The sequence below is a fragment of the Mastigoproctus giganteus genome, chromosome 8 (genome assembly GCF_048544385.1).
Source record: "Mastigoproctus giganteus isolate SK-2022 chromosome 8, ASM4854438v1, whole genome shotgun sequence".
In the NCBI taxonomy this organism is placed as follows: domain Eukaryota; kingdom Metazoa; phylum Arthropoda; class Arachnida; order Uropygi; family Thelyphonidae; genus Mastigoproctus; species Mastigoproctus giganteus.
In genome coordinates, this window is record NC_143582.1 from 70,266,819 (window position 1) to 70,285,121 (window position 18,303).

Genomic DNA, 18,303 nt, shown 5'->3' on the forward strand with positions numbered 1-18,303 from the left:
ATATCCAGTATATGAGAAGGACATCTATGTTTCCATTATCCCCATTATGTTGGCATTTGATTTAATTAGCACTTCAGGCTTATCAAATTTATTATTACTTATATACAAACTCATAAGAGACTGGTTTCTGCATTATTTATATCACTACAAATTTTCAAAATTGATACTTGATTAACTAGCATTTTTTGAAAAACTTTTCAGTAATTTCCCATTATGTTAACTTATTTCATAGTTGTACAGTAAGAACTAGTCAATTCTAGTTCTCACTGACACTTTTTCTTAACTGAAGTAAAAATTAAAGTTCTTTTAGCATTGTGCCAAAAGAAAATATATCCTTCAATTCTATTATTTTGAATTTTTTATTGTTATTATGTCAAATTGATCTGAATTAATGTCTGTAAATTGCATATATTCAATGGTTGGTTTGCCTGTTTTACCACATAAAAAAACAAAAAAAGTTTCTGGAAGGGTGTGTCACAAAATAGTCTTTAACTTGTCTGGGTGTCTGTTCAACAATTAATCTTATTGCTGTAAAAAATAACGCAAAATAAGTAAAATGAAAATCATATATTTAATGATATTTTAAAATTTTACATATTTATTAAAAATAAAGTATAATTATTCTTTAACATTCATCAGAGAGAATAACAGAAAACATGAAACTTCAAATGTGAAAAAAAAAAAACAGAAAAGAAACTGCATCAGATTAACTCAGCCATAATGCAAAGAAGCTAATAAAAATTCCTCCAGTCCTGACACGACTGGAATTCATGCCCTTTCCACACAATATGAAAGATCCTACTGTAACCACTCTACTTCCTGTCAGAATAGCCTGGAGGGGAGGATTCACCCTTATTCACTAGCCTACCTATGTTGCTAACATTACACCCAGTAGGGAATATCAAAGTTTATATTTTCTGGTCACCTCAATATAAATTAATGGGTATTTACTAAGTATTAGGAAATTCAGTAACAGACTAAAAAGTATCACCTATGAAGACTTTCATAACTTATAATAAAAAATAACAAGTACTGCAGCATTCACAAAATAACAGAAATTAGTTTAAAATCAATGAAAATACATTTTATCCTTTTCTGGTATAAAAAAAAGGACATACCTCCTGCTACAGCACCACTCTTAATAAGGCAATTCACATAAAGAGGCAGTAACTTCATACATTCTGGCAATATTAACTGTCCTGCAGAAGAAGGATTAGCACAATTTTTTCGATAACAAGCCAGCATCTGTGCAGTGCGAGTCACAAAATAGTCTTTAACTTGTCTGGGTGTCTGTTCAACAATTAATCTTATTGCTGTAAAAAATAAAGCAAAATAAGTAAAATGAAAATCATGTATTTAATGATATTTTAAAATTTTACATTTATTAAAAATAAACTATAATTATTCTATAACATTCATCAGAGAGAATAACAAAAAACATGAAACTTCAAATGTGAAAAAAAAAAAAAAGAAAAAAAAGTTCAGTAATGAAAGAACTTTCCCTTACAATCTCCATTTATGATTTAAATGGTAAGGAAAGGTTGTTCAAAAAAAAATTATTTTTGTTATTATCAAATTTGCTGTTGTAGATCACAATATTTATTAAACCAACAAAAGAATATATTTAAGTATATAATAAAAAAAAAAAGTGTTCTGTTTATACTCAAATGTGGCCCCAGGTCTGAGAGATTTTGCAATTAATCATTTCAACAATGAATATAACCATATTTAGCAGTCACACAGGACTGAACTGTGATATGCTCAAACACATGCAACCTCACTCTTGTATTTGATCACTTGGCTACATTAGGTTGTATAATACTAAAAGTAATAGTGAAGTATAATGATTATGCAAAACAATTAAAGGCAACATAACTTCTCTCTAAATACATGAAGGTTGAGGGAAAAAAGTGCCAATAGACCTATATATTTTCAGTGGCATGACTTTACTGCAAGTGCTGCATACTTACAGCACATCATACAATTTTGAAAGGATAAAATTGTAAGATGATTACCATACATATGCTGTATATTAGCATTAGCAGAGGCATGTGATGCAAGAAAGCAAGCTTATATGGCATTAGCCAAAAAAAAAAAAAAAAAAAATTTACAACATTCAGAATGCTTTGGTGTCATACTCATTAACTGTAAAACAGCATAGTAGTGAACCTTGTGGATCACCTACCTCAAAGAAGGGTTGGGAAAGTAAATAACAATATTAGTACAACACAGCCTTGATATAGAATAGGAGTCAGGGGCCAACTTTAACACTCGCACCACAAGCAAAGTACATTATAACTGAAAATAAAATCTAACCATTTCCCCCCATCCCAATTTTTTAATGTGATACACCATGACTAAAAGGTGACCTCTGTTAAGTATGCATTTTTATATAAGCAAATTTCATTTGCATGTCTTCCCATCCCCCTTCTAGGTTTATTTCTTAATTCCGTGGATGAAATGGGTTAAATGTTTTAAATGGCAGATGCACCATTATAGTAGGTTTTCTTTCTTTTTTTTAATAACACTGTACTTTAAAATAACAATATTTAAACATTACTAAAAACACAAATTTTCAATATTGTCAATTTCTTATAATAAACTCACACTTCCAAAACTCAGCCAGATAATCTAATGGTAATTATAACTGAGTGAGCACAAGCAAGGGTAAAAAAAATAATAAAATAAATAAATAAATAAAAACTATTTAACTAATAGGTTTTCCTTAAATTATATGGTTAAGGTATTCCTGGAAATCACTGCACAGGCAAAAAAGCATTTCAGAAATAATTTTTTGGAGAAACCAGAACAGAAACATTACATTCTGGATAAGATTATAGAAGCATTATCAGCACTAAGTTTAACACAGTTTCTGTTTAAGGGAGCAAATGGAAAACCAATGTGCTTTCCATTTGTTCAGAAGAAAAAACCCAATGTTATACCATGAAGAAGCTGCTTTTGATATGACAATTTATTATTATTATGAAATGTAGCCATAATGGAACATAACTTGAAATCACTGATTATTGTCATCTGTAGCAATTAAAAATAATGCATTTTTGGAGCTATCATTGCCTCTATTTTACCTATTCGTGCAATTTCACTAAAAATGCCTATTGTTTTTGTTCTTCCACTACTGTTATTTCACTATTGGGAAACATTTTTGACCAATGCATTTGCATGATGAGCACAACTCAGAGAAACATTATGTTCTATGACAAATGCTAATAAACATTTAGCACATAACAGTCACTACAAAATAATGTTTTTGCATTTCTTTCCATGCACTGCATACTCAATGCTTATTTGTTTGCAAATGTCTGATTACATTGTGTTTCCTTTGGACTGAAACTAAAAAAATCAGTACACAAACCTATTATGGTACTGCCTCGGGTGCAATTAATGTTTCAATGATGTATTTTTATTGCATCTCTAATAAAGATAAGATGGAGGAGAAACAATGTTTCATCCAATTTCATCCAGGGGAAGACATGCAGCCACTTTGAAAACTTTAAACATACAAATGAGCTAACAAGGATAGCCTATTACCACAAGTGCTCAATCTTCTCTTTTAATATAATTTCCATTCCATTTTTAGGCCTATTATAACATTGTATAGTCACGTTTCAATGTAGGCAAGGAGAAGCTACTTTTGATCTGATTTATTTTATTATGAAAGGTCACCACAATGGGATATAGCTTGGAATCCCTTTGATTCCTTCCATCTTTATCAATTTAAAATGATGCATTTTTTGGAGCCATCACTATTTTTTCTATTTGTGCAATTTCACTAACAGTGCTTGCTGTTTTTGGACTCCCACAGCTGTATTCTTTTGCTATTTCATTATCAAGAAACATTTCTGAACAATGCAGTTGCAAGGTGAACACAACTCAGAGGAAGATTATATTCTTTTCTTAAAAGATGTAAGCATTTGGTATGTGTGAAATTGTACATATATTTTTGCATTTCTTTCTATGTACTGCACATTTTACTTATGATTGTTTGTTTGCAAATGTCTGATTACAATGCATTTCCTGCCGGTTTAAACTGAAAAATCACATCTCCAAACAGTACACAAAGTAAACAAGCTACCTTTTCCAGATTCTATAAAAAATGGAAAGTCTTGTGTATATACATTTGAAATTTTACATTGTACTTTGGCATTTTATGATTTTTTTGGCATCTAATGCTAATGTTAAAACAATCACAGACCATAATACTCATCAAACTATTTTACTGAACATTACAGTATGTGATTGTTAATTAATTTTATATATTTGACAATCAAGTTACACGGACTGAATCCATACACATGTCAAAGAATGCAGGATCATGATGTATCCACCGTGGCAACTGCTTTCCTCTGCAAGGTATTACAGAGGAATTGTCATTGTGTTAAGTGATACAACAAAGAGTAAACATTATATTTGGCTTTAAATTAAGCTAAAATGTTATTGAAAGGCTTTTAATCTCTGTACCACAGATATGCAATGGTCATGTTACACAGAAGAATGCTGTATACCCTATGTTAATTTTTAGCAGTGAAGACCAGCACACACACACACACACACACACACACACACACCTGATAGCTAATCACTTAATGAAAATGAGAAGAAATTTGCAGAAATTTTTAAAAAATTTAGATTGGGGAAAGTTACTGTTTTTTTGTAAAACAAAGAGATGGAAATAAACTGTTACGATGGTGAGGTGGTGGAGATATCAAATCAAATCAAAAATCAAAATGCTGCATTGTAAATCCAGAGAATTGGTAGCTATATAAAATAAGTGACGGTTATAGTGATCACTGGTTATTAAAATCAGTTGCATTATAGAATCAAATTTCGAAGAACTGATTCAAATCAATAAAATGCACTTCACTTTCATCATTTACTAGAATCACATTTTCGGTTATAAGAATCAATTTTGAACATCTGTGATATTTTATCAAAGTACATTTCTGGAGGTCACAAACAAAACAATAAAAACAATTTGCAGTTTCCAGTTTACTGGGCTTTTCTGTTAATGCAATTCTGTTAGTGCAATAAACGGGTAGTAAACTCGATCTTATTGCATTTTGCGATAATACTGATAGCTGGAATTCTGTGTTTTCACGTTATTATGGTGAAATGCGTTTCTCCTTTGCTGAAATCTGCTCTTCGTTTCTATATCTAAAATTCGTCTCACTTGTGTGTATTGTGTTAGTTCTAATTTGTGTTTGCCATGTACTTTGTTATTAATTGATGCTTATCTTTTTTACTGTTTTAAATTTTACTACCAAAAAAAGAAAGTCAGTGAACAGAGAAGGAATTTGAGTGTAAAAGATAAGTTATGAATTATAAAAATGTACGATAAATTAAACTTAGGCAATATGTCTCAAAGGGCAGCAGCAGTAGTAAAATTAGTAGTGACTCAGTCATCTTTACCAAAATTATTAAAATCACATCACACATTAAACACTAATGTGATTAGTGAAACTGGAAAACGGAAGCGTGAAGGGAAATGCTAAACAGTAGATGAAGCTCTGTTCATTTGGTTCAAAACAGGCCAGCTCATTTAATGCATCAATCATAGCATTCTTCTTCAAAAAACTAATGATTTTGCTGCAAAACTACACAAAGAGTTTAAGGCAATGGACAGATGGCTGAAAAGATGGAAGGATAGGCACGATATTGTTTACAAAACTATTCACAGAGAAAAACAGGATTCCAATGGTTCTGCAGCTGACACCTGGTTGAAAACCTCTTGGAAAACTTGAAGACATTTTTAATACAGATGAAACAGGGTTGTACTACAGGGCTACCCCCAGACCACTGCATGATGTTTAAAAATTCCTCTGCATTTGGGAAAGAAGATCAAGGACAAGATTACAGTTCGTTTAACATGCAACATGATGGGAACAATCAAGATGAAGCCATTAGTTATAGGCAAGGGTAAATCGCCTAGATATTTTAAAGGAATAAAACAGCTGCCTGTTTAATATTCCAATGATTGGATGACAGTTTCTTTATTTGAAGAATATCTTCATAAATGGGATTTGCAATTGGATAAGAAAAACAAAAAAAAAAATGCATTGGTTTTGGACAACTGCCCAGCTCATCCAAAGTTGGACTTTCAAAAACATTGAATTAGTTTTTCTACCTTCGAATACCACATCACTGATTCAACCTCTCGACTAGGGAATAATAAAAACCTTTAAGACCTTTTATAGATCGAATATGAGGCAAAGAATCATCCAGTCTATAGATGATGGTTTGGGAAACATCATCCGATATTGCAAAGCAGATAACTGTTCTACATGCACTTCATATGACAATGAGGGCCTAGAATGAACTTTCCAAAACCTGCATTAGCAACTGTTTCAAAAAATGTGAATTAATTATTCATGATGGTCAACTTAGTCACGTTACTGATCACGTTGAAAAGCATGAAGACAAGGGTGAACAGGAGTTTAATGACTGAGTGGACAAAGGTGATCTACAAGTTACTACAGCTTTAACAGATGAAGAAATTGCCTAGTCTGCTAATGATAATTTTGCCAAGGAGGAGGAGGAAAATGAAGATGAACCCGAACAAATTCCAATTACAAAACTGGCAAAACTGAAGCTATAGCCATCCCGAGGACAGCATTGGAAGAAACTGGTACCAGTTATCGTGAATATAGACTGTTATACAATATTGAAAAATCTATAAATATACTTTGTAGTGATAATTTAAAGCAATCTAAAATAAGTGACTTTTTAAATTATAATCATATTACGAAATGTTATGTTTAAATTATATGTATATTAATTAAGCTAAGTACGTAAGTATAAATTTATTTTTATTTTGCTAATCTGCGGATAATATTCTTCCGATTTTCACGTACCATTTAATTGGTAATAAAACTTTGGTAATAAAGAGTAAAATTGTATTTTTTTAAATCTTTATTTTTATAGCCTCTGGATAATATTTGTTGATTTTCGCATATTAGAATCGCCGTTTATTAGAATCAAAATTCAATTTGCAAATGTGATCACTATAACCAGCGCTTACTATATATTTCTGTTTTTAATTCTTATTTTAGTATATGCTGTGAGTGCATGAATATTATGTAGATTATAATTTACTCAATTCCCAAGACCTTTTGATTCAAGTGCATAAGTAGTGATAGCTATAGGTATATTCCCATCCAAGGCACAATTACATTTACCTGCACCCTTTATGACACTATTTACTAGTCTTCCCTATAACTTTTTCCTCTTTTGCAGGAATCTGTATTTTAAGTAGGGTTCAAACATGAAATGCAGATCAGGGGTTGTCACAATAAAATGTTAATTTTCTGGAGACAATCTCGGGACTGCTTTTCCTACTTATAAACCAGTGCCACAGTGGCTTGTCCCACGAGTAAGCTCTGTACACATGAGCTAACTGTTAATTAGCAACCCAGAGTTAAAATATCACATAATCTTAAAAAAAAAAAAACTACAAAAAACTGAAATTTACAATTAAGTCATATGGTACATTTGATACACACACAGTACATATTATAAGAACAAGTTTAAAATATTCATTGATCAACATCATACACTTACCCTCTTTGGAAAAGTGGTTCATTATGGTATCTAGTTCACAGCTACGGAAGAGCTCTGCCATTTGAGTGCATGTATTTAAGGCCAAATTATGAATACGGAGTCGTCTTTGCCCACTACAACTTGTAAACAGTATTGCAGTCTGGATATAAGCTCCATCTTCTTCTACTAGTTTATCATCATATTTTATTTCAACTGACAATGCTTTTTCACAGTCAATAGCTGCTAATTCTACATCTGTTGTATTAGACATATAATAATTTCCAAAAAAGTCTGTAGGCCTAATACCTGAAATATATAAACAGTAACTATGAGGATAAAGGAATTACTGACCATACTTTTCTATGAAGACAATTTTTAAACAATTTAGTAAACAAATGCTGGAGCAGTAAACTCTACATTATTTAAAATAGTGTCCATAATTTTATAACGCAAAATAGTTGCAAGGTTAATGACAACCAATGTTAGTTCATAATACAACCATATATGAATATCTATCATTATTTATAATTTTTTTACTATGACATTAGTTAGTGCATTTGCATCATCACTACATCGCTGAATTTTTTTTAGACAAACCGAAATTTGTACATTGGCAATATTACTGTAACATCTCATATTTTGAAATTCTTCACAATGAGTTGCCCTCCTTATACTTCAATTAAGTAATGCTTCCCCATTAAAGAATACTGTTACTTATTTTCAGTTGAGTACCACCACTCAGACAGCAGTTTCAATGCTATTCAGCTTGTATCAGTGAACAAGTAGGTACTCAGAGGTATTATGAGGGTTGACAACCCAGTTGTGACTTATTTACACAATGAGAGGCATCAAAAGGTATGTTTCTTGGACTAATATTTTAGGGCAGAAAGCCTCAAACACAGCTTTTAAATGGTAGAAGCAGTTTCAAACAGTATTTGAAAAAAAAAAAAACCTTCAGAACATCATGACAATACACAAAATTCACTTTTTTTAATCAAATAATTATGGTTGAAAAATGTATAAAAACCTTGTATTAAAAGCAAATGGCAACCTAAAAAGTAGACTGTCTAGAAGTGCACTTGCACCACACCGTGTTTATTTCATTTCATAATCAAAAATTACACTTCAAATGTTTAATTCACTTTTCATCACGTTTACAATGTTACAATGCAGAAACTGTTTGTCATATTAACATAGCACAAAAAAGAAACTTGACAACAACCCAAATATGCACATCCTGCTGGTGTACAATTGGATTGTTATGTAGTTTGTTATGAATTGTAAGAAACTTAATGCAGTTTAGTATGCAATCTTTATATTTCTCTTTATTTAGAGAGAAACAGACATTTACTTATCCCTGGATCAAAAAATTGTTTGGTCCTTTGTTTATGATATTCCAAAGGCAGTTTGACAAAGTGAGGCAAAACATGATCATTGAAACAGTAGCTATTACTGAGAGTGAAAAAATACTGTAATTGAGGATAGCGAAAAAGTTAGCATGTCAGAAACAACTGGGGTGAAGGAATTTCCACTGTTTAGAATTAAAAGAATTTTAAAATTATTTTTTCTTAATGCAATCAGTGTAATTTTGAACCATCTTTTTAGAGTGGGGCATGGATTACCTTTGCTGATGAATATGAAACAGTGAATATCCCTTTTTGTGTTTTACTACTAAATACTCCTAAATGATTTGCTGCTAGCTGAATTTAGTCATTCTGTAAATTAGATTCAAGAAACCAACATTAACGAGAGAGAGAGAGAGAGAGAGACAGACTGATTTCAAAATTAAAAAGCCAGTTTATACAATAAAATAAATTGCACACAAATGACACACCTGTACTAGTTCTGACTCTCATTATCGCATCAAAAGCAATTGGTTTTTCAATGTCTCTTTTCAAGTCTTCTAAGAATCTTGGACCAACAATGTCTGCCTGTTAAATGGAAATGAGTAATAAATAAAATTAATAAAACAGTATACATTTTCATTATTATCAGATATTCTGCATGCAATAAAAGAATATTTTGATTCAAGAAAAAAAACTATCCCCATCCTATAGCTGGATCAAACATTCCTTAAATATGACAAGAAAGGCAACATTTATCATTTACTATGTATTATTTAAATGAAAAAAAAATCAAAATCCAAACTCACAGGAAAGTACTAATCACTATACAAAAACATTTTTCATGTACAGATATTATGAAAATGGTGCGCTATTCAAAACCACAACCACTTAAACAAATTATGGTTATGTTTATTTTACCATAAAATGTACATGTGTAATGTGAAACAAAATCATATCTCATACTGCAATTTTTTTATGCAAAAATTATAGCACTAAATTTTGCATTCATTTAAGTTTTATTTTCATGTTCTAATCAAAAATAGAGTAATTTTACTGAATAAGATTTCTTTTCGAGATGACTCAGAAGAAACTCTCCTCCCAACCACAATTAGAGTTATTTTTTAGTCTTGTGTTTATTTATACATTACACCAACAAGATAATTTTCTTGAACCTTGCATGACATGGAAACAATACTTGCCAATTTTTTTTGTAAACCTTAGCTTATTAGTAGCTTAGATTATTTGGATGGGTGTACATTTAATACACCCATCCAAATCTAAACTACTAATAAGTTAAGGAGCTGTAGTTGTTTCTAAACAGTTTACCCAGCTCAAAAGATACTAAAAAAAATAGACTAAATTCCAGTCAATATAAGTCTAGAGCAAAGAACACCACCCATATCAACATTGAAGATATTTAAAATCAAAACAGAATTTATATATTATTTAAATGAATATCAATACTTTATGAAAGTGATTAACAGGCTTGTTTTTTGTTGTTTTGTTTTTAGGTAGTTGTTGGCACATAGGCTTCTATGGCCATAATGCACCTACCAAGGTTTTTGCAGTACTCTGATCCAAGCCCGAGGCGGGAATCGAACCTGCGACCTTTGGGTTGCCAGGCAGGCACTTTACCCACCAGGCTAGCCCGGTCGGCTTATGAAAGTGATTAACTGGCTTAACTCAACATAATGCCATGTCCAATCTTAAACTCTGTCTCAAATAGACATACTAAATGTACATGCATAGCTTTTTTTAAATATGAATTGACTTCACAGTAAAATTTTAGATATATTTCTCAACCTTTCAATTCTCTTAAAGATGTAGTAGTGGCATGTGATGCAAGAAAGCAAGTGTATGAGCTTATGCAGCATCAACCAAAAAAAAAAAAATCACACCATTCCCTCCAAATGCCTGTCCAGTTCCTCCATAAATTTATTCAACATATCAACTTCCACAACAACAGATGGAAGTTTGTTCCAGCAATTAACCACCCACTGGCTAAAGTCAAATTTCCGCACATCTATTCTACATCTATCCTTTCTTAATTTGAATTTATGCCTCCTTAGGTTCGTAATCTGAATAAGTGGAAGGACCCCATCAGAATTCAGCGTGCTCAACCTATTCAAGGCCTTATACACCTCAATCTGATCACCGCGCAGGTGCCTAGTCTCCAGCCACTGCAATTTGCAGAACTTAAGCCTCTCTTGGTAAGAGGATCCCTTCATTCCCCTCACCAATCTTGTTGCCTTTCTCTGTACACACTCAAGTAAATCTACATCCTTCCTAAAATGAGGCCTCCAGACCTGTACGCAGTACTCAAAGCGTGGCCTGACCATTGCCTTATACAGAGGGACAATCACCTCCTTTTTTTTGCTAACAAAATTCCTATATATCATTGACAAAACCCCATGACCTGCCCTTGCAGCCTGTCTGCATTGCTCAGAAAATTTCATATCCAACTGCACAATTACTCCCAGGTCTTTTTCATTTTCTACCACCTTAAGTGTAGTACCACACAGTTGGTACGTTTCTCTGGGGTTACTTCTACCCATATGCAGTACTTTGCATTTGTCAAGGTTAAACTTCATTTGCCACTTCTTAGCCCATCTGCCCAAATTATCTAGATCCTGTTGCAGTAGCACACTGCAATTACTGTCATTAACAACCCTGCCAACCTTTGTATCATCTGCAAACTTCGACATTTAAGCCTGATATACCTTCATCAATATCATTGATAAATATACAAAACAGCAGTGGACCCAACACCGAACCCTGTGGGACTCCACTAATAACATTAGTCCACGAAGAGCAGCACCCATTGATTACCACCTTCTGTCTTCTCCCACTTAACCATCCTTTTATCCATTGTAGCAACTTACCCTTAATACCATTCTGCTCCAATTTGTGCAATAGTCTTCCAGGCACAACAATGTCAAAAGCTTTCCTGAAATCCAAATATATGATATCAAAATTATTTTTTGCATCCAATTCCTTTGTAACCACATCATAATATCCTATCAAATTTGTCAGACAAGACTTTCCCTTAACAAACCCATGCTGTGTCTGAATCATTGCTGCGGTCTTGTCTAGATGATCCTGCAGTGCATCTTTAACCAGTGACTCCATTATTTTAACTGGAACAGAAGTTAAACTAACTTACTCATGTCACCCTTCGATCCCTCTTTGTGAATTAGGAATACATTTGCACATCCTCCAGTCCGTGGGAACCTCCCCTGAGTGTAAGGATGCTCTCATAATTATGGCTAAGGGTTTGCTTAGTTGCTTTACCGCCTCCTTTAATATAACTGGATAGATCCCATCCACACCAATTGCCTTTCTTATGTTTAACTTCAACAATTTCTCCTCCACTTTGCTCTCAGTTATTACAAAATCATTAAGTATCCTGCTACAATTTGATAACCTTCTGCCATATTAAAACCGTAATTCCTCATACATGAATGTAGATGCAAAATACTCATTCAGTTTGTTTGCTATCTGAGCAGGATCCTCAACAGTCGAACCATCTATGTCAAGTAGACCAATCAGATTCATCCCCTTCCTTTTAGAGTTTATATAAGTAAAGAAATCCTTGCTGTTTTTCTTAGCATCTTTTGCCAAGGATTTCTCGTAATCTGCCTTCGCCTGCCTAACCTCCTTTGTGACCTGATTACAGACTAGCTTATATCTGCCATAGGCTTCTGAGTTGCTTGATAATTTATATGCATCCCATGCATTTTTCTTCTCTGTTACGAGTCTCATTAGTTCATTAGATAACCATTTAGGCCTAAACCTTGAACAATATTTCTTAATAGGTATGAAACTTTTAGTAGCATCCATGATTAATTCTTTGAATGCTTCCCACTTAGAATTTACTGCTGGTAACATCGTCAGTTGATCCCACTGTACAGAATTTAAAAACTGTCTGAGACCACTGTACTCACCTTTACAGAAGCAAAAACCCTTTCCTTTACCCCTGATGGTAATTAAATCTTTAAGTAAATCCCACATCAATACACTGTGATCACTGCCACCTAGTGGTTCTTTTATCTGCAAATTCTTAATACACGAATGATCACTGCTGATAACCAGATCAAGATTATTACTCTCTCTGGTTGCCTCTCGAACATGCTGCTGCAGAAAACAATCATCCAATAAATCCACAAAAGTCTGACTAGTGTGTGAGTGACCAACCCACAAGTTCCAGTCAATATCTGGGAAGTTAAAATCCCCCATTATAAGACATTCTGATTTACTAGCCCACTATTTCTCTGTACAATTGTTCATTGTACTCATTCGAGTCATTAGGCCTATAGCATACTCCTACTCTTATTTTTGCTTTCGCAGTGCTTATGTCACAGCAAACTGACACAACAGTGCACTATTCATCTATATCAAATGGGTGCACTTCTTTTGATTTCATGTTTTTCTTAATTAACAGAATAACACCTCCTCCCTTTCTATCCTGTCTATCCTTTCTGTACACATTGTACCTCCCAAATTCCAGTTCTGCATTCCTTATATCTGTGTGACACCACGTCTCTGCTATCCCAACAATCAATGTCAATCACCTTACATAAATATGCCTTTATGATCAAGCAAATGAATGTGATATCATTTCTAACTATAGTTATGGTCACAGGTTTATATTCTAGAATTGTAAACCATCTTATAAATTCAGTTTAGTGTATTAATTTCATCTTTATTCTCTTTCATAATTTCATGGCTAATTTCTACCATTATTAGTTTCTTAACCATATTTTATTTTCTGTGCAACATCGTGTGTGTGTGAGAGAAAGAGAGAGAGAGTAATTTTTATTAGGAATTTATATCAGCAAAAAGACCTCTCATGTGAATGTCTCCTTTTATGCACAAAATGTATCATGCTTCCTTATGTAATTAAATAAAATTTCTCACTACCATAATAATCTGTGAGGATAACTAACCAGACATTTGCTGAATTCCTTTTCCACTCTGTTGTTCCTGAATTATAAAACATCAATATCTGATTTATCACCCCCTGAATTCATGCCAATCTTTTTTCTGTGAAGTAGCACAAAATTTAAATTTCACTAATATGGTATTTAGCACTGTGAACTAATAGCTTTTATATTTTGCAAAATCAATTGAAAACTGATATAACTTTGATTAAAACTTTATTTAACAGTATAATGCAATTTTAGCTCTAAAAACTTTGTTAGTCAGGTGAACAAAGTCCCACATTAGTTGCATAGATTTATAATCTACCCTGAAAATTCATGACCTAGGAAAAAAGTTTTCATCAATCACTTTGATTTAATGTGAAATCTTCTCTTCTAATTCAGCAACATTCAAAGGGCAATAATAAAAAAAAAAAAAAAAACTCTTTCCTATAAATAACTTCCACAAGAAAAAAGTCATTTGCACCAAGGTTAGAAGACCATGGAGGTTATGTAGTGTCACTACATATTGAAAAACACGATTGTGACTGGAGGTTATATAGTGCAACCTCATCTTGAAAAAGGTGCCTCCGTAGCCAGGTGGGCAGGAGCAGCAGTGTGTAGCACACGCTTCTTGATTAGACTGGGGTTCGAGCCAGTGACCACCAAATACGGAGGATGTGGAAAGGTCAGGGAATGATCACCGCATATCCCCAGAGCAATATGGCCTTAGTTGCTAATGCTCCTAAAAACCAAATAACAAACAATACACCTTTAAAAAACAACACCTGCCAATAATTTTGTTAACGTTAGCTTATTAGTAGCTCAGATTTGGATGGGTCTACATTTAAAAGCTGTAGATGTTTCTTACCAATTACCTTCTTTATCTTTTTTCCATATGCCACTTTGCAAGTCGTTACGACAGCATCCATGCTGTCATAGCTTGACTTGCAATGTGGCACAGTGTGTGGATTGTTGTGCTATCTTGGACCTCATATATATATATATAAAAAGTTTGTAATAAATCTATGTATCATCCTGTAAATTCACTGTACTGTTTGGTTCTCCTCCAGAAAAAAAAATATGGTCCTGTAATTCCAACTGTTGCAACTCCACACCAAGCTGCAACCTTCAGACCACGCAATGATTTTTCATGCAAGTTCTCTAAGATTTCTTTGAAATAAATTGGAATGGTGGGGATTCTGAAGGAATCAGATTTATTGTTAATGGTTTGAGTTTTAGAGGTGCACCAGAACATCAGCTATAATCAACAAAACTAGGTCATAAAAACAGTAAAAGACAAAAATATGATAAAAGAATTGCTACAAAAATTGGTCACTACATCAAAAGGCATTTATAGAATTTACACCTGGTGATCACTGAATTATGACCACCTACCTAATACTGTGTTGGGCCAACACACACCAGTCACTATTTGCCTAGACATTAACTCCACTAAACGTCTAAACACGTCTAGAGGGATCTGCAGCCATGCTGCTGCAAGGATTTCCATGGTGTCAGAATAGATGACAGTTGCATGTCCAAATGCCTTGCTTCCCATTCCAAAACATCCCACAGGTGCTGAACTGGATTGAGTCCAGGCAAATTTGGAGGCTAAACAAAGATAGGGGATATCTTTGCTGTTTCCTGGAATCACTCGTGCACAGTGCGGACCCACTGATATGACACATTATCATTTTGGAAGATCCCATTTGTCTGTGGGAAAAAATGCAACATGGCAACATACACATGGTCATCTAAGAGCTGCCAGTAGACCTCACCAGTCAAACTTTGGTCCATATGCACCAGAAATTCTAGTTCTTGCTAGAAAAACATGACTCATTAAGCAACCACTGCACCTGCACGGATAATGGACACCATCCACGATGGTGTCCATGAATTTAAGTTGCTTGTGCCATACACGAAGGCATTTGTCAGCGCGTTGCAACAGGTATTGACTCATCCGACCAGCAAACTAATTTCCAGTCCTTCAGTGTCCAACCAGTGTTGTTGACACCACAGCATTTGCAGTGAATGATCGTCAGTGGTGAGGAGACTGTCTCTTGTGTAATCTGTGTGGAACCTCATGCTGGAGTGTGTGGTGCATCATCATTTTAATTTGAGTTATTGTTCTTGCATTCCTCATATTTTATTGTGATCTAAACTGTCACACAGTGACTTGCCATTGAGTCCGCAAACAGCGTGCTACACCCTTCACTCACCACAAAACTCCATCTTGCATAATACTTTATAGCAGCATTTTCCAAACTGGGATCCGCAGACCCTCTGGAACTGGTCTAGACCAGTTCCAGAGGGTCCGCGAAACGTTCAGAAGATAGCAAGTAATATGTTTATTTTCTTAAAAAATATACTGACAGAATCACAACAAATTTTGTTATAGAACATTACTTATTTTCGTTACGATTAGTACATATAATTGTATACATATTTCAAATTATTCGTTCTATGTATAGTAAATTAGAATAAATAAAGTACACTGAAAGGACAGAATTCATGGGATACCCAGTTCCTGGGCAATGCGACACTGTCACCCCTCTCACTAGTGGACAAACCAACCGCTTGGCAGGTATATAGGTACACTGCATTCATATAGACGGTAATCTAATGTCCGTATGGCTAAATGTCGTGAGTTAACCAATTTTGAAAGAGGAGTGATAGTGGGTGCCCGACACATGGATCACTATCACAGAGGTAGTACAGAAAATAAGCTATCCCCATTCGACAATATCAAGAGTGTATTGGGAATATGCCATTTATAGAATAACATCTCATCGTGGACGAATGTGGCCGTCGACGGCTGTCTCACATTGTTTCAGCCAACTGGAGAGCGACAGTGGAACAAATCACCACCAACTTCAATGAGGGAGGTGCCAGAGATGTCTCCACCAAGATCATCAGGCGATCATCAGCCGCAACAGGTTATGGGAGCCGCCGATCCACCAGAGTCCCATTGCTAACACCATGATACAGAACTCTATGCCTCAACTGGACAAAAGAACATCGGAACTGGACTGATGATTGGAGACTGTTCTCTTTGATATATGTGAACAATTCTAACTGGGATTTTAAATTATTTTTGTGTACCTGAATAAGGCATTACTTATACAGACTTCAGTTTTTGATACATATACATGATGGCCCTTCCATTTAGTCTTAAATCTATTAATTTTAGACTACATTTATTCTATATACTACTTTTATATATTTGAACCTTTGGCAGCCATTTTATTACTTCTTGAAATGCTGGACTGGTCAATACTATTTTCAATATCTTATTTGAAATTTGTATTTGCACTTCATTTTTGGAGTATTTCATTCCTATTTTCCATATATCTTTTACCTTTCTGTCTGCAGAATTTATTCTTAATATAATTTCCAGTCTACTATCTGCATTATAATTCCGATGTATATACTGTACTTTCTCCTTGCCAATGCTCCAATACACATACTTATTAAAAGCAACTATAGAGATCACTAATTATCTCTTTTCACAGCTTTCTTTCAAGTCCGTTTTATCACTATAAATTATTTGTCCATTAAACTGCCCCTACGTGTTACTGCTTTAGTTACATTTATCAACTCAACGGAATATGTTCTCACTGTCTTTTCTCTTTTCTCTACTACGCATTACTTGAATATTTCAAGTATCGATTTTATACATTATTTTACTTATAATACTTTCGGTTTTTGGCCTTTTTTTGACTTCCTACAATGCAAGCATTTGGTATTAGTCTCTTTTTCTCACTAATACTTACATAGTCAGGGTTCTTACTAAAAGGATGGGCTTTACAATCCCAGCTAACCTAGTCTTTTAATATCTTTTTCTTAACTTTTTATCTTCATACTTTCTACTTATACTTTTTCCCATTCGTAAAGCTATTAGTGCAATATGAGGGTGATATGAACATTCCTACTATCCTCAATCTCTTGCTATCTTTGCCTTTATTTATTTAGATACATTTTTATCCCTTCCCTATTCTTAATTCACTCCCTAGCCTTATACCATTTGCCTGCACCAAATTCTATTTATATATTCTACTAAATTCTACTTACAAATTATATTCACCAAACTTATATTTGCATTTTCTACCTGAATTTTACTCTCCATTAAATATATTTTTTTACACTGTAAACACCTAGTTTTAATTTTATTTCTACTTTAGTTCACCTGAATTTATTTTATAAAAAATACACTGCATTGGGGGGTACCTTGTCCTTACTTTGTGAGGGTTATACTGCTTTCCCCGTTTGATCCCATTTTGTTTATTTTTAATTTTCTTCTCTTCCACAGTTATGGACAAGGATAGAAATGTAGTCCTTGATGCATGATCAGGCAAAGTCCCCTGATGAAATACCTGATCATGTATCAATATTTACTTTAGCTAACATCAACTTTTATTGCATATTTGCCCTATCCCCTTTTTTATGACTTATAGTCAAATGCCCACTCATATCTGATGCTG

At 33.7% G+C, this 18,303-nt stretch overlaps 1 protein-coding gene across 2 annotated transcripts in view; it reads right to left on the reverse strand.

The window, feature by feature from the left end:
• The window catches only part of Sec24CD (COPII coat complex component secretory 24CD), a 334,964-nt gene that overhangs the window by 44,271 nt on the left and 272,390 nt on the right, over positions 1–18,303 (reverse strand). For both annotated transcript variants that reach the window (XM_090380568.1, XM_090380567.1), the window contains exons 15-17: positions 9,389–9,485; positions 7,576–7,860; positions 1,119–1,313 (exon numbers count right to left, since the gene is read on the reverse strand). In XM_090380568.1, coding sequence (XP_090236694.1) covers positions 1,119–1,313; positions 7,576–7,860; positions 9,389–9,485 — 577 coding nt within the window. The remainder of the gene's footprint in view (positions 1–1,118; positions 1,314–7,575; positions 7,861–9,388; positions 9,486–18,303) is intronic.